The 12,375-nt window shown below is 47.1% G+C and overlaps 1 protein-coding gene across 1 annotated transcript in view; it reads right to left on the bottom strand.

Annotated features, from left to right (window-relative positions):
* Window positions 1-11,664, bottom strand: part of BCO1 (beta-carotene oxygenase 1) — a 30,869-nt gene extending 19,205 nt beyond the window's left edge. The window contains exons 1-4 of the mRNA XM_019978641.2: window positions 11,509-11,664; window positions 5,427-5,555; window positions 2,300-2,429; window positions 609-756 (exon numbers count right to left, since the gene is read on the bottom strand). Coding sequence (XP_019834200.2) covers window positions 609-756; window positions 2,300-2,429; window positions 5,427-5,555; window positions 11,509-11,572 — 471 coding nt within the window. The 5' untranslated portion in view covers window positions 11,573-11,664. The remainder of the gene's footprint in view (window positions 1-608; window positions 757-2,299; window positions 2,430-5,426; window positions 5,556-11,508) is intronic.
* Window positions 11,665-12,375: the final 711 nt, after the last annotated feature.

Below are 12,375 nucleotides of genomic sequence, written 5' to 3'. Positions count from 1 at the left end.
TCTGCCTAATGCCTTCCTCTCCAGGGATGCTGGGGGTCCTGGACAGCCCAGCACTGTCTGTCATTCATTCAAATTTCCACTGAGGGGCCACTCAGTGCCGAGGACTGTCGACACTGTCAGGGGTCGAACTGGACCTTCCAAAAAGGCAAGTTGAAATAGGTCCTAACCGCTCGTGTCTATATTTTGGAAATAGGGTTAAAATGAGGTCATTCTGGAATAGGGTGGGTGATTTGTATCTTTACAAGAGATTGGAACGAGGCATCTGTAAACCAAGGGGCGACCACCAGAAGCAGGAAGAGGCAAAGAAGTTTCCTTCCCTAGAAGCTTCAGAGAGAACAGGGCCTGCCAGCACCTGATTTCAGACTTCCGGCCTTTAGAACTGTGGGGGAACACATTTCTGTTGACCTAAGCCACCTAGTTTGTGTTCCTTTGTCACGGGAGTGCTAGGAACGAATTCAGACACAGAGATGGCAGGGCAGAGTGCTAAGATGCCCGAGACGAGGGGCTCAGAGGGGGCTCCTCTCTGAGTGCCTGCAGCCTCCTGGCCTCCCCGCAGAGGGTCCATTCCTTAAGTCAGGCACTGAGGCTGCTTGTAGACTCACTGATACCTTCTCCAGGGTTTCCAGGGTCTGGGGGTTGATCCTCCTGATGTAACTGGTCTCTGTGGTCGCGTAGAAGTCTTCTCCACACCTCATGATGTTGATCAGACAGTTGTCTGTGAAATCGGGGATAGTGTGGGACAGGTAGGAGAAAGCTCTGGGGAGGAAAGCAAGTCAGCAGGTCAACCACTGTGTCCACTCAGCTGGAAGGTTCTACTCCAGATGGCTTTAGTTCGCCTACCACTTAAAACACTCTACTTCAACTAAGGGAGGGAAAGTGCTGGGTCACAACTGGTCATTTGAGGAATCTGACAGTCCAGAGATCGAGTTAACCCAAAGCACCACCACAACCAATCAGCTAAGAAGGGAGTCAGCTGGGACAGCAAGGCTGCCCACTGAGCCCTCCCCAGCTCCCCAGATCCAAAGGTCTCCCCCACCAGAGCCATCAAGAGCTGGTGGACAGTTCTCAAGTATTTTAAGAAGCTCTATAGAAATCATACACATACCCATAATGGCTCCCCCGAAACTAGAAAAGCAGTTGATCTCTGCTTTGAGCAGGAATGACAATCCACCCTCGTTACCTCAACTTTGTCCAAGAAATTCGTTTCTTTGAAAAAGGAAAGTAAACTGAGTTAAGAACTGATCATCCTATTAGAAGGCACACTCAAAGCAGGAAGTCTTGGCCCCGAGTACTGGTGAGTGCTCCCCCTACTGGCAATCACTGTAACAGCAAGGATGCCGCACAAGCTGCGGTTTCAATTCCTTCCCTCCCGCTGCCCCCTGGCTCCTCCCCCGTCTGCAATGGCTGTTCCCAGCCTGCTATTTGCGGGACCCCCAGCGCTGGAAGCTGGGATTGGAGAGATGATGTCAGTTCTGGAGAAGCAGAAACCAGCTTCCCTCTCCAGGCCAGTCTACCCCTAATGTACCCCTTCTATGTCTAAAGCCTATCAGAAAGGAGATGATGACCACTGGCCTGATTCCCTGGCCAACAATTCAGAACGCGTAAGGCATTCATATGCATCACAACCCAGATGGTTTTAAATGTGTACAACTGAAAATCTCCCCCGTCCTTCCTCCCGTTGGTTCCCTACCTCGCCCATGCCTTCTCCCAGGCTTTCTGCACATTCAAAAACAAACCTAGATATCCCCTGCCTTATAGCACAAATTACAGCATATTATATGCTCTTTCTACACTTAGCTTTTTTTTCCTTTTTCCCCACTTAGCAGTGGGGAATTTTCCATTCAGTACATAGAGAGCATCCTCAGTGCTTTTTATATCTGCCTGGTGTTTTCCTGTATAGTGTTACTGTGATTTATTTAACACTCTTCTGTTAATGATCACCTGAGTTATTTTCAGTTCCTCATCATAACAAATCATTCAGCCACGAATAACCTTGTACATTTGTCATTTCAGAAACAGGCAAGTACCTCTCTGGACTGAAGGGAATGTGTGTTTGTAATTTTGATAGGTGACTTCAAAGTGCTCTCCCACCAGCCATGTGGGAGAACATCTGACAATCTGCCAGATGCTCTTTGCCTTGCCTGCTATCTGTAATCCAGAAGTACGTAGCCTGCATGGTCAAAGGCCATCATGGGAAGTTTTCCATCCACCCTAAACACACCGTCAGAGGAGCAAACGCTGGTTGTCTCGACCGTCAAGGATATTGGAAAGCGGGACTAGATACAAAACGGACAGTTACTTGGAAAATATGTTTTTGCAGGGGTCTGGATAGGCCATTGTTCCGAATTCTGACACCACAATCCTGTTTGCTTCGATGTTGGCAGTGTAGGTATCACTTCTCAGGTATTTGCTCCTGTAGTAGACTTCACCTGAAAGAGAAGCAGCAGAATCATCACAGGCTTATTTGAAACTTATCTGAACTTATTTGAGCCATTCCAGGGATGTGAAGGGGTCGGGGTGGGGGTGGGGGTGGCTTACTGAGACCATCTCTTAAATGTGTGTGCTGGATACAATAAGCGCTGGTGTGAACTCTCACATACATTTTGGCAAGGTTGACTCACAACAATACGGCAAGGTAAGTATTCCTAGTCCCAGCTCCATCTACGTATGGCGGAACTGAGGCTCAGAAATGTTCCATCGCCTTGTCCAGCATCACCCAGAGACCTGCTGGCCCAGGCCACTGACCATGCCTTCCACCACGGTGGAGTCCCTCCAGGTAAGGTCCAGGTTTAGAGGACTGATCCAGAAGGCCCCATACTCAGGCTGGGTTTCCCAAGGACCCAGTTCAGTTCTGGGAGCCTTACATTAACAATTTAGCCCCTGGAGTAACATTTTTTTAATTGAAATAAACATGGTTTCATTTTTAATTATTAATGGTACAGAAGACTTTTTGCTCTCACTAAAATTATTTTTCAAATCTTTAAAAAATTTTTAATTGGAAGATATTTGTTTTACAATATTGTGTTGGCTTCTGCCGTACTCTGCAACCAGGGAGCACTCTTATACCCATTCTGCACACAGGAGAGGGTCAGTACATGTGTTGATGACACTGGAGAGAATCTCACTCACTCCAGAAAAGCATGGACCCTTGACCAGTCTGCCAAGACCAACGTGAAAATATACTAGATGATTCTAGACCTGTATTAATTTCTTGTGGCTGCTGTAACAAATTATCATAAATGTAGTGGCTTCACGAAACACAAATTTGTTATCTGTTTTGAAAGACAGGTCTGAAGTGGGTTTTTCAGGGCAAAAATCAAAGTGTCAGCAGGACGGGTTCCTCTTGGAGCTCGCAGGGAGAGTCTGTTTTCCTTGGTTTGTGGCTGTGTCACTCTGATCTCTGATTCCCTTGCCACAGCTTTTCAAAGCCCTTGAAGGATGAGTGGAACTGAACCACGAATCGGGGAGGTGGGGCTAGGAAAGAGGGCGAGGTGTTCCCAGTCGGTCTCCCCAGAGTCTGTAAGTCAAGACGTGGGGTTGGGGAGCACAGCCCACTTCCTGTGAGGGCTGAGTCCACAGCGGCTGAAGCACCAGTTAGGTGCTTGAGAGCAGCAGGAATGGGGGGAGGCTGGGGGACCCGTGGGGACCCCACCAGGTCTTCAGGGCTGTGACTACTTAGGCCTGGGGCCTTCATTTTGGTGGGTAATTTGAAACCTCTAGAGTTTGGTGGGGTTTTTTTGCCATTAATTAGCACATGACATTATGTTGACTTTTCACATTCCTTGCTGTAGTATAACCTATGCTTCCATGGTTGGTGCAATTATAATATGCCAAAAAGTGGGGCCCAAGACACACTGACAACTCGTTCCCATCAGAGAAATGCCCATCACATATCCACTGTCACAAGGATGGCTTCAAGGAGAGGCTGCATCTCAGGGAATTCTCGCCCAGGGATTGACCTACATGTGCTACTATATGTATAAAGTAGATAACTAATAAGGACTTCCTGTATAGAACGGGAACTCTACTCAACACTCTGTTATAGCCTATATGGGAAAAGAATCTAAAAAAAGAGTTGTTCAGTCGCTCAGTTGTGTCCGACTCTTTTTCGACCCCATGGACTACAGCATGCCAGCAGGCTCCTCTGTCCATGGGATTCTCCTGGCAAGAGTACTGGAGCGGGTTACCATTTCCTTCTCCAAAAAAAAAAGAGGAGTAGATACATGTATGTGTATAACTGATTCACTTTGCTCTACACCTGAAACTAACACGGCATTGTAAATCAACTATAATTAAAAAAAAATATCTCTGTGACTTTGACTCTTGGAATTCACACGTTCCATCCTCATGGGATGACGGCTTGGTTTCTTATTGGAAAACAATCAAATCTATCGCTAAGGGGGACCTGGGTTGACTCATCTTCAAATCTGCTTTATAAAAAATTTTAATTTTGAAAGAATTTTAGACTTGAAAAAAGCGCTCCTGTATACTCTTCCCCATCTCCACTTGGCCTTTATGATTGAAATCTTTGTTAGTGTTTGAAAGCATTATCTTCTGGTGGCCTCTGCTAAGGGTTATGAGTCATTTTTCTGTCTTTGCTGTTCTTACTCCAGTTCTTGTCTTCCCGGTTGGGCACTGATTTCCGTTCCTCATGCCAACTGTGCACTAGAACCGCCTGGTTTTGAAGACCACGGAGGCCTGAGGCCCACACCACCAGTGTGCTCGGGGTCATCTGGGAACACAGATGCTCTATCCTTCCCTTTGAGCCCTGGGCAGGGTCTCAGGATTCACAGCTTAAATGAGCATCCTGGGGGATTCTGATGCAGAAACCCACAGACCATCTTTTGAGAAGTACTGGCTTTATGTTACTTGCAAATCGGAGGGCCCTGATTGCCTTATGTGTGCCCTCTTAAATTGTGTATAGAAGTACTTAATGTTTTTGTTTATATTTCCACTGTGAGACACAGGGGAGGCATTGAGAGCTCTAGAGGAGAGGAGAGACCAGGCCAGGCTGTGCTGCACCAACACTGGCAACCTGACTGCCCATCTCAGAAAAGAACAGGAAACAGCTGCTTACCTCTGAGAGTAAAGTTTTAGTCTGAGACTCACTAGAAACTTTTAGGTGCTTTCCAGGTGGCTCAGTGGTAAAGGCTGCACCTGCAATGCAGGAGCCACAGGAGATGCAGGTTGGATCCCTGGGTCAGGAAGACCCCCTGGAAGAGGAAATGGCAGCCCACTCCAGTATTCTTGCCTGGAAAATCCCCTGGACAGAGGAGCCTGGTGGGTTACCGTGCATGGGATCACAAAAGAGTCAGACATGATTTAGCTACTAAACCAGAAGAGAAATAGAATTGTGTGTTGCTTTAAGATACTCCATCTGTGGTCATTTGTCACAGCACCCACGGCAAACCATGCGGTGCTCTTACCATCTCTGATGGTGAAGCTGTGGAGCAAGGCCAGGCCATCGAACCAGTGGTTGTATCTGGTCTCGCCCACCGTGTGCATCCCAGGCCCATTGCGGAGCAGGATCCCCTGCAGCCAGGCTGGAATCTTGCCTGATGAGAGAAAGAATGTTTAGTTTCCAGCTCTGCACCTAAACCAAAAAGCTCAAAGAAGTGTCCACACAGCCCCTCTACCACTCACTGAATCTGTTCACTTCCAGAAAGAATGTGCCTGGCATTGTGTGGGCGCTGAGGGTACCGAGATGAACAGGCAGCATGCCTATGTTCAAGTGGGGCTTCCCAGGTGGCACTAGTGGGAAAGAACCTGCCTGTCAGTGCAGGACACGTAAGATACGGGTTCCATCCATGGGTTGGGAAGACCCCTGGGGGAGGGCATGGCAACCCACTCCGGTATTCTTGCCTGGAATCCCATGGACAGAGGAGCCTGGCAGGTTACAGTCCATGGAGACACAAAGAGTTGGACCCAACTGAGCACCCATGCACACTGCTTCCAAGGAACTCCTCATCCATTAAGAGACAAAGACTAAGGAAAATACCCAAAATACACTGTGATAAAGGCAGTTCCACAGACTCAGCAAGGGTGCTGGGTGGAGCAGAACTCCGCTCCAAGGTGGGTTGAGAGCAGGAGGGCGAGGAACACTTCCTGGAGGAGGTGACCTGGTTGAGTTTTGAGGGAGAGTTGGTGTTTGCCTTGCAAAGGCATGAGGAAAGAACATTCTAGAGCTGTGCTGTCCCATGTAGGGGAACTGGGTACTGGAAACTTGGCTAGTCCCAACTGAGATGTACAGTAATTGTGAAATGCACACCAGATTCCAGAGACTTAGGATGAAAAAGAAATGTAATACATCTCATTAGCAATTTAAGAACATTAGCTATATGTTGAACTGATAACATTTTGGATATGTGGCATTAAAGGAAAAACACTATTAAAATTAATGCCATCTGTTTCTTTGTTCTTTTTGGTACGGGGCTATTAGAAAAGTTTAAATTATACGTGAGGCAGGCATTCCACGGCTGTTGGGACAGTGTTGCAGGTGCTGTCGGCGCCCTGCCCACGTCCCCTTGGCTTTCATCTCTCCCTGAAGGCTGCTTTCTGCAAATACCTAAAGCTCTTCACCTGAGGGCTTTGTTCTCACTGTGGAGCAGCTCTGCACACACATGGACAAGCCAGAACCACGTTGGAGAGTTAATGCCCCTGGAAGCTGCTCTCACCCGACGACAGATGGGGTGCTGTGGGTCCAAGGCCACCACTTCCTTGCCCTCGGTGGACACAATGTGAGGCGTGGTTTATGCTTTGCCCGGAGGATGCAGCTCCAATAACTCCTGGTGGTCAATGGCTTGACAACGCCTCCTTCGCCCAGTGTTCCTTGGGATCAGATCAGATCAGTTGCTCAGTCGTGTCTGACTCTTTTGCGACCCCATGAATCGCAGCACGCCAGGCCTCCCTGTCCATCACCAACTCCCGGAGTTCACTCAGACTCACGTCCATCGAGTCAGTGATGCCATGCAGCCATCTCATCCTCTGTCGTCCCCTTCTCCTCTTGCCCCCAATCCCTCCCAGCATCAGAGTCTTTTCCTATGAGTCAACTCTTTGCGTGAGGTGGCCAAAGTACTGGAGTTTCAGCTTTAGCATCATTCCTTCCAAAGAAATCCCAGGGCTGATCTCCTTCAGAATGGACTGGTTGAATCTCCTTGCAGTCCAAGGGACTTGCAAGAGTCTTCTCCAACACCATAGTTCAAAAGCATCAATTCTTCGGCCCTCAGCCTTCTTCACAGTCCAACTCTCACATCCATACATGACCACAGGAAAGACCATAGCCTTGACTAGACAAACCTTTGTTGGCAAAGTAATGTCTCTGCTTTTGAATATGCTATCTAGGTTGGTCATAACTTTCCTTCCAAGGAGTAAGCGTCTTTTAATTTCATGGCTGCATTCACCATCTGTAGTGATTTTGGAGCCCAGAAAAATAAAGTCTGACACGGTTTCCACTGTTTCCCATCTATTTCCCATGAAGTGATGGGACCGGATGCCATGATCTTGGTTTTCTGAATGTTGAGCTTTAAGCCAACTTTTTCACTCTCCTCTTTCACTTTCATCAAGAGGCTTTTTAGTTCCTCTTCACTTTCTGCCCTAAGGGTGGTGTCATCTGCGTATCTGAGGTTATTGATATTTCTCCCAGCAATCTTGATTCCAGCTTGTGCTTCTTCCAGTCCAGCGTTTCTCATGATGTACTCTGCATATAAGTTAAATAAGCAGGGTGACAATATACAGCCTTGACGAACTCCTTTTCCTATTTGGAACCAGTCTGTTGTTCCATGTCCAGTTCTAACTGTTGCTTCCTGACCTGCATACAAATTTCTCAAGAGGCAGATCAGGTGGTCTGGTATTCCCATCTCTTTCAGAATTTTCCACAGTTTATTGTGATCCACACAGTCAAAGGCTTTGGCATAGTCAATAAAGCAGAAATAGATGTTTTTCTGGAACTCTCTTGCTTTTTCCATGATCCAGTGGATGTTGGCAGTTTGATCTCTGGTTCCTCTGCCTTTTCTAAAACCAGCTTGAACATCAGGAAGTTCACAGTTCACATATTGCTGAAGCCTGGCTTGGAGAATTTTGAGCATTACTTTACTAGTGTGTGAGATGAGTGCAATTGTGCGGTAGTTTGAGCATTCTTTGGCATTGCCTTTCTTTGGGATTGGAATGAAAACTGACCTTTTCCAGTCCTGTGGCCACTGCTGAGTTTTCCAAATTTGCTGGCATATTGAATGCAGCACTTTCACAGCATCATCTTTCAGGATTGGGAACAGCTCAACTGGAATTCCATCACCTCCACTAGCTTTGTTTGTAGTGATGCTTTCTAAGGCCCACTTGACTTCACATTCCAGGATGTCTGGCTCTAGGTCAGTGATCACATCATCGTGATTATCTGGGAGGCACATCCCAAATAAATGACTTACTCCTGAATTCTTAGCTCTGGAAAAACCTGAACCCAGAGACCAGAGACTGGTTCAAAGACCAAGAAGTATGCAAGCTGTTTAGTAAGAGCTGGCCTGTAACTTTCAAGTGAGGGTATAGCGAGTATTGAGGCTGCAAGGCTAAGTAGAGGGCAAGATCAGTAAGACCAAATCTAGCTTTGATTTGGTGCTTAGAAGAAAGAGACACTTTTGATGGGTATGACAGGGAATAATAGGATTAATTTTTTTCTTTTGCAATTTTAAAAATTGAGATATAATTCACATAACATAAATCCATCATTTCAAAGTATACAATTCAGGGTGTGTGTGTGTGTGTGTTTAGTATATTTACAATGTTGTGCAACCATACCACCAACCCAGGAGCATTTCCATCACCCCCAAAAGAAGCCCTGTGCTCATTAGCAGTTAGTCTGCATATGCCACCCAGCTCCTAGCAACCCCTAATCCACGTTCTGTCTCTAAGGACCTACCTCTTCTCATACTAATGGAATGTGATCAGATTTGGGGTACCAAAAGTTATTTCTGGCTATGGTGTGGACTCTGGGTTGGAGGAGAAGCTAGGGAGAGGTGGGAAGACCTGAGAGAGGAGGAAGATAGTAGCAGTGGGACAGAGAGAAACTGATAAAACAAAGGGACTTAGAGTTTGACTAATTGTAGGGGAAATGGAAGGGGAACACTGAAAAAGTGCCAGCCGAGTCTCCTGCCCTGGGTGTGACTATTCACAGTGACCTGGGACACAGGAGAAGGAGCAGGTTGAGGCAGAGCAGGGAAAGATGAATCTGAGCTTAAAAGTAAAGCCCTAGATGTAAAAAGAACATTTGTGCTGTGCTTAGTCGCTCAGTCATGCCCATCTCTTTGCAACCCCATGAACTATGGCCCACCAGGCTCCTCTGTCCATGGGGATTCTCCAGGCAAGAATACTGGAGTGGGTTGCCATGCACTTCCCCAGGGGATCTTCCCCACCCAGGGATCAAACCCAGGTCTCCCGCATTGCGGGCGGATTCTTTACCAGCTGAGCCACTAGGGAAGCCCTAAGAAGAGCGTTTACTGAGCACTATGTGCTGTAGTTGATTAAATCATTTGGTCATTGCAGCAATCCCATGTGGTAGGTATGTGCTGACTTTATCAGCCATATGAGGAAACTGAGTCAGGAAATGCTCAAGTGTCTTGTAAAGGAAGAATCAGAGTCACGAAAGCACAGCCGGATGTGAGGCCAGAGCCTTGGCCTGGCTTCCCTGGACAGATGTGGCCACACAGCACCGTGTGTAGTGAGCTGCCTGCCAGCAGACCCTGACTGGTGGATTAGACGTGACCCTGCAGGGAGGCTGGCACTGGGCTGGAGCCTGTCCTCTGCTGGCCGCCTGGCCTCGGGCAAGTCGATGCTTCTCCCAGGCCCGAAGCTTCACACCTGTCAAGGAAGGGGGCCCAGTTTACAGCAGTGGTCCCCCACCTGCACGCAGCCAGAGGGCTCTGAAAACACACATTTCTGGGCTCCACCCCTGGGTGTCTGATTCAGAGGGTCTGAAGTGGGTCCAGGAATTTGAGATTCTAACAAGAGCCTGGGGAGTGCTCATGCTGCAGGGCTGGGGACCATCCTGTGAAAACAACTGACTTAGATCTAGAGGTTCATTCACCATCTCAGGTCCTGGGATTCTTGTTCTCTAAAATTTCCAAGTATTGACATGCAGCCAATAAACATGAGCTGCAAGGGAGTATAATGGCAAAATGCCCACCGTACCCCAGAGCATACAATGATGGGTATCACAGATCCACTTTTTTTAAAAATAAAAAGTTAATAGTAAGTGTACATTTGTTTTTTGAAAAAGTATTTGTATATAAAGTCTACCTATCATCAGATTAATCTTATGGGTTTCCCGGGTGGCTCAGTGGTAAAGAATCCACCTGCAATGCAGGAGACTAGGGTTCAATCCCTGGGTTGGGAAGATCCCCTGGAGGAGGGCAGGGCAACCCACTCCAGTATTCTTGCCTGGGGAATCACATTGACAGAGGAGCCTGGTGGGCTACAGTCCATATGGTTGCAAAGGGTCAGACATGACTGAAGCGACGGAGGACGCATGCATATACTATCTATATTGATGTTTCTTTTAAAAACTTAAAGAAAATAGACTCAAATATTAACAGTCCTTAAGAGACAGAAGAAATACAGCTGATTTTTATATCCCTCTGGATATAAAGTACAAAGAATCGGACACGACTGAGTGACTGAACTGAACTGAATATACATACATATATAGATTGCACATTACCTCTGTAATCAGAAAAAATACACATACATGCTATTTCTTTCTTCCAAAAGCCTTCCAAGGCAATTCGTCTGCTGTAAAGCTCCAATGTGACTTGCCTCTCAGAGGGCAGTGCTGTCTCGTCCTTGTGAAAACTGCCCATCTGTCCAAAACAGTGGTGTGGCTGAGCTGACCCCCTTCCTTGTTCTCAGCACGGCTCCTGGGACCCGAAGTGCAGACCACTCTCTGCCCTGTACAGTCTAAACAAGATGGTCCCAGGAAAGTGGCCATGCAGAAGAGGAGGAGAAAGCTATGCAAGGAGGGTTCGTGTGGCAGCTCCCACCCTGGAGCTGTCTCATCTGCTCTGCAGTGCTCGCACCCTGAAACCGCACCTTTGAGGAAATTTCATCCGGATCTGCGGTGCCCTCCCGCACCGCGCATGCACAAGAACGGGCCCTCGCACACGCTTCTCGTATCATTTTGAAATTAATTTAGGATGCACCCACTTTTACAAATACCGCACCCTGGGGACAGAGCACAGTTTGCAGGATAATCCCACTGGCTATGAGCCAACAGCAGTAGTCCTCGGACTTTTCTCCTGGAAGTAGTGAGAACCACTGACTCCCCTTGAAAGCTGAGTTATAATGCATAATAGCACACCGAGATTTTCACAGGGAATATGCCTAGAATATGGATCATGTCACCTCTATTTACGGTTTTCCAGATTTTCCAAAAATGATTTACAGTAAGCATTACTTTTATAAGCAGGAAAAAAAAAAGTGTACATCTAAACATGTAAGTACCCGTGGTTTATACAAAATGCTCACCTGTTACTCTGGCCCTCACAGGCTCCAGTTGCTCCTTCTTATTTCTGCCAAATATTATTTCCATTGTGCAGGGCTCTGAGCGAGAGCGATGCTCGTCCGTGTTCAGGGACTGCTCTTGGCCACTCCTTGTCTTCCCTCCCTGCAGCTTCCTTTACATCTCCCTCCCTTCAGATGGCACTGCGAGGGCCTGGGATCTCTTCCTGCACAGGGAGAAGCTGTGCTGGCGTGACTTATATTTGGTCAAAGGTCAGTTCCCCGGCCATGTGTGGCAGCTAATCTTTAATCCTCCGATTACATCCCCAGCTCTCCCTTTCCACTTCCACATTTGGCTGAACCAAAACTAACAAACAACTTTCTTGATGGGTTTAAACTGGTGGGATGGGGGGAAGGATAAATTGGAAGATTGGGATTGATACATACACACTAATATATAAAATAGATAACAAGGAGCTTCTGTATAGCACAGGAAACTCTACTCAATACTCTATAATGGCCTATATGGGAAAGAACCTAAAAAAAGAGTGTCTGTACTGTATAGGTATAACTGATTCGTTTTGCTGTATACCTGAAATTAACATAACGCTACGTTACGCTCTTACTTTAGTAAATCAGCTACGCTATTGCTTTAGTCGCTGTGTTGTGTCCAGTTCTTTTGCGACCCCATGGACTGTAGGCCGCCAGACTCCTCTGTCCAGGCAAAAATACTGGAGTGTGTTGCCATTTCCTTCTCCAGGGCATCCTCCTGACCCAGGGATCAAACCCATATCTCCTGCATTAGCAGGTGGGTTCTTTATCACTGAGCCACTAGGGAAGCCCCAAATCAACTATACTACAATAAAAATGAAAAAAAAAAAAAAGACAACTGGC

Source organism: Bos indicus, chromosome 18 (assembly GCF_029378745.1).
Source record: "Bos indicus isolate NIAB-ARS_2022 breed Sahiwal x Tharparkar chromosome 18, NIAB-ARS_B.indTharparkar_mat_pri_1.0, whole genome shotgun sequence".
Classification (NCBI taxonomy): Eukaryota; Metazoa; Chordata; class Mammalia; order Artiodactyla; family Bovidae; genus Bos; species Bos indicus.
This window is presented reverse-complemented; position numbering and strand designations above follow the sequence as displayed.